Below are 18,777 nucleotides of genomic sequence, written 5' to 3' on the forward strand. Positions count from 1 at the left end.
TAGAAAGTGAAGATTTTGAAAAGGCAAGCATCACAGCTATTTAGTGTCTGTTTTATTGTTTAGATTCTATTATACAGTGATAAAAGTATAAGCTTTTAAAGAGTTTGCCCTTGAACTCTGAAAGGAAGGAAAGTTGGTAGGGGAAAGAACTTCTAGACATATAGGAGACACGGTTAAAAAAATGTATTCGTGTTCTAAGAAGTAAAGATAAACATAAACATATTAGTACACACAAATACATATTAAATAACAGAAGGATAATTTTTTACTATACGTATTTTAAAACTGTACACTTTAATGCAATATGCTTCATTCAGCTGATCACATTTTTTGCTTAATATAATGCTCCTTTGATTTACAATATAATATAAATGGAGCATTCCCTATTGAGGTTTCAAAGAGCAGTTTTGAATAACAAATTTGGTTTTTGTATTTTTTTTAGTAATTCTGTTTTGAGTTTGTTCTAAATTAAGGTTTTCATTTTCCTTTGGGAAAATAGAAATATTATAGCCTTGTCTCTAAAACAAGTTTTTGCCCACCTTGATTTTTAAGAAATCTCATTCTGTTGGAAGTTCTTTTTAGCAGACAAAATGGAAGGCAGCCCGATATGGGCAGATAAAGATGAGGAGCATGTATTTGAATCTCCACATTGTTAAATGAGCTTTATGTTCACTTAAGATTATTCATCTTGTATCTGACTCTGAAGAGGTTTAACCTTATCTGAATCACTGGCCCAAAGCTAATGAATCGTGTCTTCAAACTGTCTCTTCTTTTATTTTATTATAATGGGACTCAAAATAAAATTTTGTATCAGAACAAGTAGAGAATAAAGTCAATTTTCTTCTGTGTGTAATGATATGCCAGACAGTCCTGTGTTATGCAGAAGCAGCAGAGAAAGTGAATGAGGGCAATAGAGAGAGGCAACCTGCTCCCTGTCTTGGAGTTAAGGGTGCCTAGCAGAATCATGTGGGAAAGGATCTAAATTGTCTATGTCCTTGTAATTGCCATGTTGAGTCAGAATCAATATCTATTTTCTTAGTAAGGAGGATTGTAAAGTGCTTTGTACTATTTTATGAACATATCTAAAAAGCAGAAATTAATAACCAGAGTGACCATGAATGAAATACAATAGAAGATATGTCACTTTGGACTTCATATGAACACCTACCCAATATTTGCATTCAAGTTAAGATAGGTGAACACAGATATATTCATACGCCATTTTCGTTTAATACACACTAATTTTCAAGATGTTTAAAAATATTATATCATGCTGTTGATCTCATTATTGGAATATTGGGAAAAAGTTAAAGCAGTTTTGGGCTCACCAAGAAAATATCCTGAGAATCAGCTTGTGAGCTTAAAACATGAACTCTGCAGGTCTAGCTTAATGCATCTATTTCAGAATTCTCACCTGTTATGATTGAGGGGGCACCTACAGAGAAATAGTTTTCACCCCCATTCTAAAATTTTATCATTCATGATTCATTATTTTGCATTACAATTTCTCTTCTCAGGCATCCCCTTTAAATATGAAAACTCTCTGGGGCAGATATACTATGGGGAACAGTAACGATTGAGTTAGTCTTATGACAGATAGTTATTTTTTGCCTCCAGAGTTGAACACAAAATTAATTTACTTTACTTTTTAATGCATAAAGTGAGTTTTATCAATCAGCTTTTTTGTTTGTTTGTTTGTTTGTTTGTTTGTAAAAGTCTAATTTTATTTTGTGGATGGAGAAGGAAGACTTTGTATATTTGCTGAAAATGTCTTTTTATGCTCTATTGAATTTTTTTGGTAGAAAAGAATAAGAGGAATTATGCATATTTCAGCAATAGAAAAGACCGCATTGCTGAAAGTGGACAAAACAAAAGCAAGTGTATTTCACCCCTAATAGAAATGTGAGGAATCTAAATGGTTTCTTGTTTGTTTGTTTGTTTAGTACCATTATTTATTATTTTCATTTAAAGCAATATTGGAACCTTTGAAGAATTGACTGATATTCCATGTAGGAAGAAATAAAAATAAATTATTCAAGGCAAAAAAGAAAAAGAAAAAAAAAACATGAACCAAGCAGCAAAAGATAAATATATTACTTCTGGTTATCTTTGTACTTGAAGAACTTGCATTTATGCTAGCCTATAGTCAAAATTATAGGCAAGACGGTTCTTTTCAAGGCACATTTCTTCAGAGTGTTTGGACGCTGTTGTTCAGGGTTAGAGTTTAGTCATTGAGGTTAATGTGGTTGTCAATAGAGTAACATAATATAGGTTTAGCCTCAGATAGTTTTTGCAATAATAAAGAAATGTCATTGATATTTACTTACTCTTTGCTTGATTTTTCTTTTACTGCTGTCCCACAATGATGGGAAAATGTTTTAGCAAGTAGCTAGAAAAATCTATAGGTAAGAAGTGGCTCAAGGTTAAATATATAGTATTTCTTTATCTAACTCAACCTTTATACCTATGTTTTTTGTTTTGTTTTTGTTTTTGTTTTTTAGAAAGTGGTCAAGCCAGGATTTAAGTTTATTTATTTATTTTCTTGTTTTCTTTCTTTATTTTTTATTATGGTGATATTGGTTAACAAAATCCAATAAGTTTCAGGTATACAATTCAACAGTATAATACCTATGTTTTTAATATAACTGCAGATCACAGAGAAATGTGTAGCCTTTCCCCATGCAGGTAAACATGGATATAATTTGAGATCTTCCACAAAACTCACAATTAAAGACATTTATTTAAAAAGAACATCAACCAATTTCTCATTTAGAAAAACAGCTTATTTGTCAAGCACTTCCATTTGGAGGCTGAATTCACATTTGCTCATAAAAAAATGAGTAATTCATCTAGGAACATAATCTTGGCAAGGAAAGTGGAAATATCCATTTCTAAAATAAATAGTGACAACAACAAATCCTCTGCTTTTGCCTCAGAATTTTTTTTTTCTTTTGCAAAACTAAAGGTAAATAGCATAAACTTGGGTGTTTCAGCACTCACTTCTTAAGTAAAGCCTCGCCAGACTTCCCCAGCAGAAGCGGGGACACTTCTGTCCTCTGAGCCACTGCCTCCTCTTGTACACATTTCTTTCATAGCACCATTCACAGTGCAGAGACATCCTGGAATGTAGAGATTTAATAGTTTATCTCTTTGGCATTAAAATAGGTAGCACAGAACCTGACACACAGCATATGCTCACTGTGTTAAAGCACTAATGAAAGAATGACAGTAAATGTAACCCAACCTTTACCATTCATAATTTTCTACTCTTTCCAACTACAAATCTTCAGTATGTGTCCTATTACCTGCCATGCCCATTGCTGCCTCAAAATATTGCAAATGCCTTTGTCTGTAGTATATCTGTCAACTTCTTCATCTATATAAAGCTGAATTTTCTTTATGGTTCTATTCTCATCACTCTACTGCCATAGTATTTCTCAACTACTACCACTCACATTGTTATCTCTTTTCTCTGACCTCACATTGCACCGCATAACTTACCTCTCCATAAAATGTATTGAATCATTTTCTGTCATTCCATTGTCTCAACTACTGTTTTGTATATTCTTGAGCAGCGCTGTGTAGTAGAAATTTCTGTGGTAATAAAATATTCTCTAATTTGCGCTGTCCAGTACAGTGGCCACAGGACACATGTGACTATTGAGTATTTGAAATGTGCCTAGTGTGCTATGGATCTAAGTTTTTAATTAAAAATTTTTAATTAATTGATATTTAAATTTAAATAGGCATAGGTGGCTAGTAGGTAGCATATTGGATGGCATAGTTCTAGAGCATGTAGCACAATGTTTGGGATATACAATAAATAAATAATAATATTTAATAATGAAATTGTGTTCAAGAATTTGACAAGAAAATGTGTTACTCAGGAGAATGCTTATTAAATACTTGATAAGATTAAAAAATCGAAATAGGAATAGAAAAAGAGGAAATTAAATTCATTGGGAGAAATAACAAATTGATTTGAGAGACAGAAGGGAATTTAGGTGCTGTAGAAAAGTGTACTGACTATGAAGAGCTGTAACTGCAAAAGTCCAAACAAATATTGATATCAAAAAGCCAGAGAAATAGCTATTAAATATACCATCTTGATTCTCTCTTCTCTAAACTCAGAATATGAATTAATTCAATAAAGAAGATTGAAGAATAGAATGAATGAAATGCAATAGATTTTATTCAACTACATTTAATAGCAGAATTTCAGCAAAAATATTTTATTTATTGTAGATCTTTTGACAACACTTATATTTTAATTTCAAGTATTGACTAACAAACTGTCATAATTGAATATGATTGCATTGACTATTGCTTGAAATAGCTGGCTCATAGCTATTAGGTTAAAGATGTTTTTACAGTAGATTTTTCTGAGCATTGGACCTTTACAAGTTATTTCTGTGTACATTTTGATTTCTAGTTACAAGCTGACTTCAATAGCTTCTTTATCTTTTCTTTAAAATAAAAAGCTATAGAATTATAATTTTCTTCATTTTATTTAACAAATATTTATTGAATTCTGTCTGTGGGCCAGACAGTGTGTTAGACTCTGGGAATAATCTGGTAAATGAACCAAACATATTTTTTGCTCTTGTGGAACTTGACTCTAGCAGGAAAAAAAGTCTGGTTGGTGACTAAAAGTTAAGAAACATTAGAACTGCCAGGTGATAATGACATATTATGCAGTATGCTCCTATGACCCTGGTTCCAAACATGAGTCAGTTAAGAGCCTAGAAAGATCAGTGTTGGGGAGGGCAGACTGAGAAAGCTTCATGGATGAGGCTTGGCTTTCATTGACCTAAGAAGGGTGGCTGGGAGTTGGAGAAAAGTTGGGTAGATACGTCAAAGGTATTACAGGTGAAGGAAACCGCGTGAAAACAGTCTACACTATGAAAATGAGCATGTGGAAAATGAAGTGATGTTTGGCTTGAGTGGAAAATAATCGCAAAACCACAAAACTGTCTTTTCAAATTAGATAAGTATGTGATATCAGTGAATAGAGGAAATTTTTGGAGAGGATACCCAATCTAAGGCAATGTTGGGGTGCCCAGGTGAAGATGATTCTCAAAGTTCATTTACATAAAGACCTGGAGCACAGGTTAGACACCAGGGAAGGGGCCACAGATTTGAGTATCATTGACTACTTATACTTGATCCAATGTCAGTGGCTAAATTTAGAGAGGGAGAGAGGGTAGCCAGACTAAAGCACTTAACAGAGGATAGAGCTTTGGGAAAGAATAGTAGTAAATGGTTGTTGTGAGTAAAGTAAGGCAAGAAACAATTGACCAGAAGCCAGAGGAAGATATCTTTAAAAAATGGAACATCAGTCAGGTCATATGCTGACAAGTTAAGGAGATCAAAATTAAGAAAGGGCTCCTCCATCTTTATTAAGATGAAGGTCACTGATTATTTTTAAAAGAAGCAATTCATTAGGACAGTAAATGCAGAAGACATTTTTCAGGATGTAAGAAGAAAAGGGGGTGCTTAGGGTATGAAAGTAGTAATCCACATGCTTGAGAAGGTCAGCATTGCAAATAGTAGGCTAGGTTTAAACTCGAATCTCTCTTTTTCATTAAATCCTAGTGAGTCCATTACAGGAGAAATCCTGAAAAAGGCAAAGGAGATTGGGTTCTCGGACAAGCAGATTTCAAAATGCCTCAGGCTGACTGAGGCCCAGACAAGGGAGCTGAGGTTAAAGAAAAACATTCGCCCTTGGGTTAAACAGGTAAAGTAGTTTCCCTTTCTTCTCGACATTCTCCAGGTGAAATGTAGGCACCAGCTCATTATCATTGTCCATAAAAAGGGGAGTGGAATTTAAAAGCGACTCTACTTTTTAAATTGATGTCACCAATTTTATTCAGCACAGTCTTCATTTACGCTTAAAAAGGAAAGGGTGCAGGGGCACTGGGATGTAAAGGTAAGAGTGAGTATCTGATTTTCTCAGCCTATGTGAAAAAAAAAAATCAAAATGACCTCTCCCCTATTTTTTGACTGTGTGCAAATATATCTGTAGAAAGATATCCTTAGTGTAATAGAAGGACTTAAAATACCCTAGCATGGTGGCCAATGCTCTTGAAAAGAGTAGTTATCTCTTTTGGCCCTAACTTTCGACAAGGTAATGCTTTATTTTAAGTGCCCCATCATTATGGTTCATTTAGTATTCATTGTGATAGGATTGAACATAATGAGCTCATCCAGTATTCATGACAATCACACAAGAACTTTCATAAGTGTACCACTGTGATTTAAAAATTTTTTTTGTTTTGGCCTTTAGTAGAAGAGATGGCTTGGCTTAAAGTACCTCCAGCTGGTTTTTGTCCTTTAAAATTATTGACTTTTCCTCATGTGCTCAGGGGACACATGCATACCCTTAGGTCTCAGGCTTGATGCTGAATATTTTCTACTCAGCAATTATTATTCTTCCTTCTCACCTGCTTTACACTAGCTTGCCCTTTCGGACTCTAAATTCTTGCTCTCTAAGCTGAGCTCCTGGCCCTTGAGAACTGAATTGATTTACCTTTCCTGTTCAATGAAATTTTGTCTCCTTCCTCTCACCCTCATGCTTCATGAAATTTGTGTCATCCAATTTCTTATTGCCATAGGTAACTTAAATCTTATGCAAAATTTGCAAACCAAAGGCATCCTTACAGATAGGTCATTTTGCTCTGAGTTTAGATTTTATTTGAAGTTGCTTTCGACAGCTGGCTGTCTTCTTGGTAACCAGTTGACTATAGGACCATTTTGTTGTGTCCACAAGAGGTACTACTGTAGCAATCCAATGATGCTGTGGAATGTATATCATCATTAACTGCTCAAGTGATAACTAGATTGTGTCATTGTTTTTCTCCCCTCTTACTTGCAGAATTAGAAAGCAATTAGAGTGTGCATACCTAATTTTGGTCTTTATTTTGATGACACTAAGGAAATATGAATGTAGCACCAAAAAACTGTATAATCATTCTTAAAAAAAATTATAATGAAAAGAATTTTAAAAATCCTTTTATGTATGTATGTATGTATGTATGTATTTATTTATTTTCTCCTGCAGATTGATACATTGGCTGCAGAGTACCCATCAGTTACCAACTACCTCTATATTACCTACAATGGTCAGGTAGGAACTGCCCAACTGCCATATGAGAAAGCTCTAAATTTTGTAAATGCTTCCTATGGAGGAATACATATATTTTTTGTCTTTAGTTATCTATCTAGTGATTTTGGCAATAAAAACGACATCGTGTGAGTCAGATGTGATGACGTCTTTCTGTACTCATTTTTCAAGAACTGCCATAAGGTGATGAAATCAAATAAGTGAAAAGATAAGGACAATGGTTACATGAACCATACAATTATGCTGTGTTCTAATGACTGTTTAATTAAAAAATGTTGAACTTAGGTTTTTTACAGATTAGTAGAGTTTTTATAATACTTTATATTTAGAGGTTCCCAGAAGCTAATAGAGAATGCAGGTCAACAAGAGGCAGAATGAGAAAGGTGCACTCAAAAATAGGACACGTAGTTTAGAAGGAAGAATAACAGTGATTTTTATGTTATTTTTCCTCCCTCAGGAACATGATATCAATTTTGATGAGCATGGAACAATGGTGCTGGGTTGCGGTCCATACCACATTGGTAAAGTGATAAATTTCATTTACATAGGACTTTACAGTTTACATAGTACTTTTCACACATGTTAATTTCATTATTCTGAAAACTATGAAAAAAAGATGCTGTCTATGTTTATTTATATCAAAATAAGAAATATTTTGCAAACTAGGAAATAGGTTTAGAGATGAAGGCCAAACTTATCCAGCCATTAAGTGGTGGAAGTGGGACTCAACTACAAATTCTATCTCCTTTCATTTCATCATGTCATCTGTTTATCATTTTCTTCCTCATGAATAAACTTGAGCCTCTCACTGGCATTGAAGAATTATATTCTTTGACTTTTTCTCTTTTAGCATAGTATTTCACAAAAATATATATTTGCTCAAGAACTTTATACATTAGCCAGAATTACATTTATAGATCCAATCTCTGACCTATGACTTCTGTCAACATCAAATGCAAAGAGATTTTCTCATTGGTGCATAGAATATTATATAATTTAATTAAAACGTTCTTACCAGAAATTGTTACATATCCCCCTAGTCACTTAAAATCAGGTATTTAATAATGAAAAGTTATTACAGTTACAAAGTATATATTTAAATAGACAATATTTCCTAATACTTGTATTTAACATTTAGTTTCTATAAGGTATTGGAAGTGATGAAATACGTGATCTAAATGTATGTAGTCTTACTTTGTTACTTTAAGCATAGTTTATTTTAGCTTTTATTTTAACTAAGCGCATTCAGGATGTGCTAGTTTACCAGTTTTTCGCCAAATCTTGAAGGAAGATAAAGTGTTTATACCTTTACCATCTTAGTTTCTTAGTGGCTAGTTGGCCTGAACACCTGTACCAGGACCTACTCTTCTCTTTTCTAGAACTTTCTTTCTTCCTCTTCAAATTTTACTTAATATATGCAATAATTCTTTATTACTTTAGGACCTAGAAAAGACTAGCAGAGATGGCAATTAAGTCTATACTCAGTTGATAGTGAGAATTAACATGCTACTAATTTTGGATAACATTCTGACAACAGGAGACAGTCCTACTGCAAAAGATAAGTACAAATCCGAGAACTTTCAGTTCTATGGCATCCCAGTAGAGGTGATATTTTGAGGCAGTTAGGCCATTATTATACTTCAAATTACTTCTTAGAAGGTCACTCACTCTGCCTGGAGTCCCCTTGCCAAGCTTGAAAGAATATGTTTGGAAAGGACAGGACTTTCCAATCAATCAAGATATGTCAGAGCTATAAGGCACTTCAGGGATCAGTGGGTTTAGCCTTCAGACAGTAGGGTAAGTGGAAGGACTGAAACAAGAACCCAAGTATTCTGATCACTAACTTAACGACTTTTGTGTACTAAGGTCAGTATGTCCACTTTGAATTTCTCTTCAGTAAATGAGGGCTGTTTTTTATCATTACAATGATCTCCCATTAACTTTAAGAATCTGAATGCTTCAAATATGGATATTAGCTATCGAAGAACTTAGCATATTAAAGAAGCTAACATATCGTTGTTTACTTAGTCCCTGTTTTTGCTGCTATGAATATAGTGCTCATAATGGATCTGAAATTTATATTCTGGAGTTTTAAAAATTGAATTGAAAGGGCATTAGCTTCCTTAGCTTGAACTGACTGGCAAAATAGTTTGCTTCTCTTTGTATTGTAACTTTATGCTTCTCCTCTTACCTCTTTTCCTAATCTCATTGTCTCTGCAGGTAGCAGTGTGGAATTCGATTGGTGTGCTGTCTCCAGTATCCGCACACTGCGTCAGCTTGGCAAGAAGACAGTGGTAGTGAATTGCAACCCTGAGACCGTGAGCACAGACTTTGATGAGTGTGACAAACTGTACTTTGAAGAGTTGTCTTTGGAGAGAATCCTTGACATCTACCAACAGGAGGTAAAAAAAAAAAAAAAAAGAAAGAAAAAGGAAAAAAGGAAAAGAAAAAAGAAAAAGAAGAAAAATATATATGCAGTGCACACTTTCTATAAGTATATTCATGTATATAGATTTGTACTGTGTTTCCCCTCAGGATAAAGAACTGCTCGTGTCTTCTATTGTCTAATTTTGTAATGAAACTCTAAAAAAAAAAAAAAAAAATCACCCTAGCCTTAGATTCTTGAGGCACTGGCACAGAGTGATTATTTTTCATATAAAATTCACTTTTTCTTTCTAAGCATTCCAGCTGTACTAAAACCTCTTCTTGGTAACATGTGCCAGACACATAGTAACTAGTACAAAACAACTCCAATAAATATTTTCCAGAATGATTCAATTGGTCATGTAGACGTACGGTAGGCAGCCTTTCCCCAGTTCTTGTGCTGTTGAGTTTAATGATGAACAGGTCCCAGAGGAGAGAAGTCATTTGTTCACAAAGGACCAGTTAATTCTTTGTGCTATCATACAAAGCCATTAGTCTTCAATTTAAGATTGATGAGTCCATTCTGAATGATTTTGATACCTTTATAGCAGTCTCTTATAGTTCTTCCACCTCCAGTCCAGTGTTACAGAGTGTATCTTCGCTGTGGATTCACGTAATCATAGAGTACTGTACGACTGTACAACAAGTTAAATCGTCTTACAATTAAAAAAATAACTTCCGGAAAATTTCAAAGTGATGTTCAGTAGTTGTGCCTTTTGATGTCATTCTCATTAATTCCTTATCACAGAAACTAATCCCAATGTGTAAAATACAGTCGCTTAGGAAAAATAATGCTGAATTGAAGCCATAACACTTTAATTCTTGGTGTAACTTGAGAACTCATTGACTCGTGCAAGTTACTTAAATTCTCCATGCTTCGTGTTTTTTTGTTGTTAATGAATCATATGAGTTTAAAAATATGCTACATGCACGTACTGTGAAGGTAAAATGAGATTTGTGGTTGAAATCACATTATAAATTATAAAACGATTTTATTATTATAAAGAAAAACAGACAAATTTAGGATGGATGTATCATCATAGTTGTCTATTTAAGCCTGGCTTACTAATCCTTTAACTTAACAAAATTTAACCTAATGGTAAAATATGCATAATTTTTAGTTTTCTCTCAGACACGGTTTTTCTAATGATTCCTTAATATTCATTTCAGATACATAGATGGGGATCAAAATAAGTACATTCTACAAGTGTTTCTTGAGCACCTTTTAAATTCCACTTCCAACAGGATAGAGAGCTATAAAACTAAGTCTCTACCTTCAAGGCATTAAAATAAAACTAGAATTCATAACATAAATATGTGACAAATTACATAATTGTTTAAGAATATTAATAAGCATTGCAGGCAATAGCAGCAGGCATTTTACACATAATTAATAATTTCCCCTGAAATGGTTTAAGGAAAGATTAAAAATGTCTACAACTGCCTTTGGATATTGTTACACATGTATATTAATGAGCTCCTTTTACTATAACTGAATCTAGTATTATAGAAAGTAATAAATTGGCCCTTCTTTGAAGCTAATTGGCAAGTATAGTGCTACTATATATTATAAGGCAATTTTCAATGTTATGTTGGAAAACATAAGAACAAAATTCCATTGATGTATTCTTTAGACTATCCTACAGGCAATGTTATTTGTCATATACACAAATCATAAACACATGTAAGTATATGTGTGTATGTTTCCTTTCATGAGGTTGTTGTGTACCATCTCATAGCAGGCTCCACAGGCTCCAGTGTCTCTCATAATGGATGTGCCTCAACCTTCAGTAGACTGCCCTGATTTGGCCCTGGTTGCCCTTAGTGATGGTGAAGGCACTGACGCATTTAGTAGTAAATTTGCAGAAAATTGGAGGACGCCTAAACTTAGTCAAAAGCACACATTTGAGTCAGTTAGAAGGGCAATATGATTTCCCAAGGACACACAGCTACCTGGGTTGATAGAAAGTATGATGGGTCTCCTGGTCCAGGTCTCTTGGTCTAGTTCAGGACCAAAGCTCTTTCCATGGCATCAAGGAAACACCTCTAAAGAAAACGTGAAAGGGAAGTCAAAAAGGTAACATGCCCTGTGATTCAAGGTGGTTGCTTTGAAGGGACGTCTTGATTAGAGGTTGCGTGAGAGGGGATGCTAGGAGTGCTGATATCTCCTTCTCACTTCTTATTTTTTAAAATAGGAACTGTTATAACAATATATTCCTTTGGCTGCAGAATTTTAAAATATCCTTTGTGAAAAGCAACCCTTTAAAGTCGGCATTTATTCCTGTGATTATGTTCATGGGTTCCGTTCCCTGAGAAAAAATTTCCATTTTGATTTGAGGGGAAGGTGTGACTATCGGGAAGAGTCAAGGAGGTGAAAAGTTGGTGTCTGCCATGTACAAGGATTTGAGAGAAGATATTTTGCCTAGTTCACGATTTTGCTTAAGATGCTCCTTATAAGAGAAAATGTGTTCTCAAATTATTTTTGAGGTATATGAGTTTAAAATTATTACCTTGTTTACAGAGGTTGCAACACTGTACTTCTCTTAGATCTATTATTTGATCTGTTTGCTGGGGATGCATTATGCAATAATCTTGACAGGCTACAATGATGAATAAAAATCATGCAGATCCTGTCTTAACTTCACATTTCCCCTTTCTTTCTTTGGAGACTCATGGTTTGAAAAGTTATATAAACAAGCAACACCGATTTTCTCCTATATTCAAGCCCCATTGAGGACCCATTTTTCAATTTTTGTTGTACTTGTTCATTAAAAAACAGATTGGATCTAAAAATACCAGGCAACACATTTAATACCTTATGATGTCCCTGTCTAGTTTGAGTCCTGCTTAAATTTTTCTTGCTTTTCCAATGAATAATTTACTGGATCATATCTCATAAAAAGTACTCTGATTAATGACTTTATTATCCTCTTTTTAACACCTAATTGTATATGTCTACATAGACAATGGTATCTTCTGTAACAGTACTTGAGTTAGTAAGTAATAAGCAGAGCCCATTAGGGAATGCATAACTCAACCAGAATTGGGGTTCATTCCTAGCATTGGTTTAATTGTAATTAAATATAATCCTAAGATTCTATCTAAAATGTGAAATATGTTTTACTAAAATGTGAATTACTAAGATGCAAAGCATGATCATTCTCACCGATGTGTATAAACAGCGAAGTTTATAAAATTGGAGATAATACATGAAATTGCAAAAATCAGGGCCACTTTTTTATGAAGTAAATGCTATTTCTGTTAGTAAGACAATTTTTCTCATATTGCATTCAGTCTATAATGCAGAATTTAATTTGTCCATAAAAATAAGGATTGAGTAAAGTGATTAGTGTCTAAAATAATTAAGATGTTCTCAAATAAATTTGAAGAATTTTTTTTAATTCCTTAATTTCTGGTATGATCGAAGCTTGTACATTGTTTCAGAAATATTCTTGTGAGTTATTGTGTTAGCCTAGTGATACCAGGTTTTAAAAAGTAGGAAAACTAAGAAGGATGAAAAGAAAAAAAGTACAAATAAATCTGGGTAAGATCAATGGAACTTTGAGAGTTCAGTGGAATTAGTTTAGGCTAAAGATTTTAGATATTTATGGAACAATATCTGAATTTTAGAATATTTTAATTCAGTAAATTACTTGAAACCATTTAGGTGTTGAATGATTATGATGATGATAATTTACTTGTCTAAGATACAAGTCTCCACAAGTCCTTAAGTCTCTACAAGTTCTGTGCTTGGAGTTGGGGTCATTTTAAGGTAGAATTCTTCCACAAAACTGTCCTATATTAATTTTGTCCTTCTGCTGAATTCCTTTTGCTGTATGAGCAAAACTTATCCTACACCATCACACCATTATTCTAAACCATTCCTGTGGGGGTGATTTGTCTTCCCAGTAATGATCTTTATTTCTGGAGGTCATTGATGAGAACAGGGTTTTGCAGTGAAAGTTTTTCTAACTACCACTTTTCAAAAAGAACGTTTTAGAAATACCTCTTACTGTATCCTCTAACATTAACTACCTATTAAACCAGCCAGACAAATAGCTCATGATTCAAAGATTTGGTATATTAGTTAAGAATAGCTACTCTACAATATGTAGAACTGAGTTCAAGTACTGGCTCTGTATTTGTTAGAAAGAACTATGAGCAAGTCTTTTCACCTTCACCAAGCTTGTTTCTTTAGCTGTAAAATGGGGAGAGTAATAACTGCCTCAGAGCTCAAACAGATTAGTCTAGGGCATGTCAATATATCATTAGTATATAGTAGCAGTTTATGCTATTATTGTTTTGAAGTTGTTAATTTCTTGAAAAATAAAAATAAATTTCATAAGGCTATTTTGAAAAATATTGGTATATTTAATAATTAAGTCCTTTTTATTCAACTTTAAGCTCCTATTTAGTCCAACTGACTCCAAATTTTACTCATAGGTTGCTACTTCTCCCTTAATTTTAGAAATTATTTTGAAGTTTTTCATGTAAGAGACTTTTTGTATACATTTAATTAAGAAATTCATTTTGAAGGCTCTAAAATATTAACATCACTAATTAAAAATAAGTAAATATAAATATAAAGAGAATAATTCTTCTTAAAGGTTTTGAAAAACAGTAAAATGATAAAAATGATAAAAGTAGCTTAAGCAAACATAAATATGCAGAACTGTGGATTATTATTTTTGATACTGTTTACAATGCATTTAAGCATGCAATGGCAGGTATTTGCTTATGCATTTCTAAAATTTCTCTCATCAGAGAGAAACTAACTTCATCTCTTTTAGCAATATTTCAGAATGATTTAAAATAATAAAAAAATACATTTGGCACATTATCTATTACTTTGGGAATTGTAACATTCATTAGTAGGTCATTAGGGCAAATACAAATTATGCCCAAATCAGCCTATTAGATGTTATATTTTCTAATATTAATAATAATATCTTATTTATACACCGTATAAGACCTTTAATGTTTATTATCTTATTTAATTTTCATAGTGACCTTGTAAAGTAGGCAGGAATTATCCTAATTTCACAGACTAGCAGCCTGAGCCTCAGAGGGAGTCTCACAGAGGGAACCGAGAAGGGAAAGGTCCTCTGATGAGAAGGGAAGGGGCTTCTGATGAGATGGGAAGGGACTTCTGATGCCAAGACCAGTTCCCAACATTCCACATCGGCTCACCCTCACCACTAGAAAACCAGTCTTGAGAAATTTTGAGATATTGTGGGTTTTTTTTTAAGTCTTGACATTTTACTGCTAATAGGACACTAAGTTTGAAGATTCAGGGACTGCTTGTAAAGCAAATGGTAAAGAAATAGGAGCTAAAATCAGTTCTTGTGTCCATAGACAAGTGCAGGTAAAGGAGAGAGGATGTTAAAATGGGAGGTAGGATTTAGACTGGACTTTATTAAGGATGGTTAGAGGTTAGATAAAGGAGAGGAGAAAAGGAGAAAGGAAACTGACGGGGAAGGTGAATGGTGCAGAAAGCTTGCTGGTGGGAATACACATAGCTGGGGACATTAAAGCCCTCTGGCTGGGGCTGGGTGAAGTGATGATAGATAAGATTGGCCAGTCTTAATTGCCCTGATGGTAATGAGTTTACACTCTACCTTTTAGGCAATGTCAGCCTTTGGAGAACTCTGAGTGTGGGAGCAACTTGGTGCAGAAGTTTTGTAGGATGATTAATCTGAATGTGAAGTATTGGGGTGAGGGAAACAGGAGAGGTGAGTGTTAGAAGGACAGATCTGTATCCACTTAGGAAATTACAACCGTAGTCCAAGAATTGATTATAGGGTAGAGTATATGATGAAAATATTTATTGGTTTGATTTTCTTTTTCTAATTGTCACACATGCAGATGTCACATTCACATGTAGTTCTATGGGATCTTACATAGATTTTAGTACGTGAGTTTCTGGAAAGTCAGAACCAAATCCATTTATCTCTTTGTGGTATGACTTAATATTATCCATTAATGGGAGAAATGAAAATATCAGTCATGTTAAACATTTTCAGTAAGGAAATGGAGCTACTAATAGCACAATTGTTCATTTATGATGAAGGTACCCAATAGCTGATATTGCGGATGTCTTTTCCAGGCATGTAGTGGCTGCATCATATCAGTGGGAGGCCAGATTCCGAACAACCTGGCAGTCCCTCTGTACAAGAATGGTGTCAAGATCATGGGCACAAACCCTCTGCAGATTGACAGGGCTGAGGATCGCTCCATCTTCTCAGCCATCTTGGATGAGCTGAAGGTGGCTCAGGCACCCTGGAAAGCTGTTAACACTTTGGTAAGGAGAGAAACATGTATCTGTTTTGAATGTTCTCTTTTGAAGAGTCATAACCTGAATGTTAACTACTGCAGGTGTTAACTGTAGGGCAGATAAAATACACTGTGCTTAGTGAATTTGCTTTAAAGTTGCTGTATTTCCATGATTGCAGTTAAATGTTGGTTATAAATTGATAGGAATATTCTCATTAAGATTCAGACAATGAAAAGAAGTTCAAACTATTTAGAACTAGATTTGATATTTAGAATTATAAGCTCGGAATTTTATATATTTCGATGTCCAATTTACATTTTAATGGTGTCTTTTGAGAGAAAGAACAAAAAGAGTTGGGTGACCACTTGTTCTAACGATAGGGTTCTGCATTTTTATTGAATATTTTAAACTACTCATCCATTTTTATTGTTGTTTCTATTAATTAGAATGAGGCATTGGAATTTGCAAAGTCTGTGGACTACCCCTGCTTGTTGAGACCTTCTTATGTTTTGAGGTAATATATTGTTTTCCAAAACAACGATTTAAAAATTAGGAGATACAGAACTGCATGCTGTATGCTATTAGCACTAGGCTTTGATGTGTAGTAATTTGTAAATGCATCAACAATCCCCAGACCAACACAGCCAGATTGTGGACCTATGCACAGCTCTTCAGCTTCATGATTTTCCTTCATGGAATGGCAATAGGAAGACACTACAGTCCTACATCTTAGAATCATGGCTTAGGGCATCTCCTTGCCAAACTGAGGGTGGATAATTTTACATTAGAGGAGAGGACAATTAAAAAAAAGAAAAATCAAAACCAAAACAAAACATATTTGGAATATCTCTCACCAGCATCTGTTTTCTAATACCCAGAAATGACAGCTTATCTTTGACTGTTGTCAGCAACTTATGATGGTGCTTCTGCTTTGAATTTTTGAGTTTTGGAGATCACATATTTTAATAGATGAATTATAATGGTGAGGGACATGGACAGTAAGGATCTTTTATATTAAACCTTGAAACTAAGTTCTATCATCAAAGAAGTTGTGAATTATCACTTACTCTCTTTAGATGTTACCACATGTAAGGAACTACTTCCCTGAACAGGAGATAATAAGAGAAACACAATTTGCTGTACACAATTTGAAAGTGTAAATGGAATTTGAGATGGGATCCGTTAAAATAATGAAATATTTCGAATGAGGTGGAAAACTTTCCTTTTTATTTAAATGACATTTTGTATAAACCACAGTCTAATAATACTACTTCTTTGAGGTATTAAGTTAATTTAAAAAACACACATGTTTAAGGGAGGATCTCAAAAAGGAGCTTTAACTATTGTGCTTCCTTTCTCATCTTTATTTATATCTTTGTTCTAGTTTCCTATATTCTGAATTATCAATGTTATAGCCTTAGCCTCACTGTCTTAAATAGGTGAAGAAATTGAAAGCTTGTTATATAGAAATTTGCAATAGAGTAGAAAAGGTGAAAGAAAATACTATTTTAAAAAGAAAGTAGAAAATAATATTTTTTTCTCATTTTCCTTTTCTTCTTATTCCTCAGCCCTTTTATTCTACTTTGAAAATGTCAAAATTCAGAGTAAATTGATTTCAGATAGCATTCTTTCTCAAGTATTGAGAAAGAAGGATACCATTGATTATGTTTCGGTCAGATACTGTACATTATATTTGCAAATGTTACTAAAAAATTGATTCTTTTGTAACCTGGTTGAAGGAGTAGAATGACTGCTTTTATCAGAAACCCATGAGTTAAGATCAGACTTTGGTAATGAACTCTGAAGAAACAGAGTTAGAGAAAATATAGCCTGGGATGAATCTTATAAAAGTTTAAAATTACCTACAACCAGTAGAGAGTGAAAACAGAAAATCAGAAAGGACAAACCTTGGGGACGTGCCATCTGTAGAGCTACCGTGGTTTTCTTTGGGCATTATCACAGGGCTCACCCCCTTCCTTATACTCAACTTGGGTAACACATTACTTCGCTCGATTGTCCTGTTGACTAAATGGAATAAAGTCTCAATTTTAATGAAGGCGACTTCTTACTTAGCCCAGACTAGAACTCGAGGTAGCCTGGAACTGTTCTGAGAAGGAATCCAGTCTAGGGCACTTTACTTCTGAAGTGGTAAAGAAACTGACCTGTTTTTTTCCCCTCCTTTCCCAGTGGGTCTGCCATGAATGTGGTATTCTCTGAGGATGAGATGAAAAAATTCCTAGAGGAAGCCACTAGAGTCTCTCAGGTAGTGCTCCATTTTCTTCCGGTGACATTAACGTTTCTGTTAATTGCTACCTATTTAATATGCTGATTTTCTTTTCACAGGATGTTGTTAGGATGGTTTTTCTTTTTTTCTTCTACACACTAGTCTCCTACATGTGGGCCTGAGAAAACTCAAATGCATTTAGTTGTATTTAGATCCTTAGGGTCAGTGCATATTTGATCACAACAGAGATTTATATGACTTTAGACTCCAGGAGACAGGTTGGATAAACAACCTGTCTGATCATGAGTGAGATACTGGTCAAGTTATCCCTGCGATTGCCAGCCTCGAGGGCTCCCAAGCATGCTCATCAAGAACGAGTGGAGACTTCCTTGACTTTTAATTCTCACATCTGGAGAGACCTTGCTTTAGTCAACCTTGAAACTTTAATAGTAAATTCCCTTGCTCACTAATTGATTTTTTTTTTTTTCATTTTGGTACATTCCATTTGTCAGTTAATACAAATGTTTATAATTTTGTGGTGATTCAACCACCTTCTTCCACTGCTCCAGCTTTTACTTTCTCCTTTGACATTACCTCAGTGTGATCCATTTAAGATTCACCCAGTGGAGTTATTGATCTGCAAATCTTGTACTGTAGATGAAGAAAATAATGTTTCCCTTTTAAAAGCTTTCAAAAGCTAGTTGTGGTTAAAAAAATAAAATTATATATATA

General features: G+C 34.1%; 1 protein-coding gene across 1 annotated transcript in view; it reads left to right on the forward strand.

The window, feature by feature from the left end:
* Positions 1–18,777, forward strand: part of CPS1 (carbamoyl-phosphate synthase 1) — a 116,704-nt gene that overhangs the window by 71,795 nt on the left and 26,132 nt on the right. Inside the window, exons 22-28 of the mRNA XM_006908487.1 lie at positions 5,596–5,737; positions 7,061–7,126; positions 7,581–7,644; positions 9,344–9,525; positions 15,654–15,848; positions 16,268–16,335; positions 18,009–18,084. Coding sequence (XP_006908549.1) covers positions 5,596–5,737; positions 7,061–7,126; positions 7,581–7,644; positions 9,344–9,525; positions 15,654–15,848; positions 16,268–16,335; positions 18,009–18,084 — 793 coding nt within the window. The remainder of the gene's footprint in view (positions 1–5,595; positions 5,738–7,060; positions 7,127–7,580; positions 7,645–9,343; positions 9,526–15,653; positions 15,849–16,267; positions 16,336–18,008; positions 18,085–18,777) is intronic.

The sequence above is a fragment of the Pteropus alecto genome, unplaced genomic scaffold (genome assembly GCF_000325575.1).
Source record: "Pteropus alecto unplaced genomic scaffold, ASM32557v1 scaffold182, whole genome shotgun sequence".
Lineage (NCBI taxonomy): Eukaryota > Metazoa > Chordata > Mammalia > Chiroptera > Pteropodidae > Pteropus > Pteropus alecto.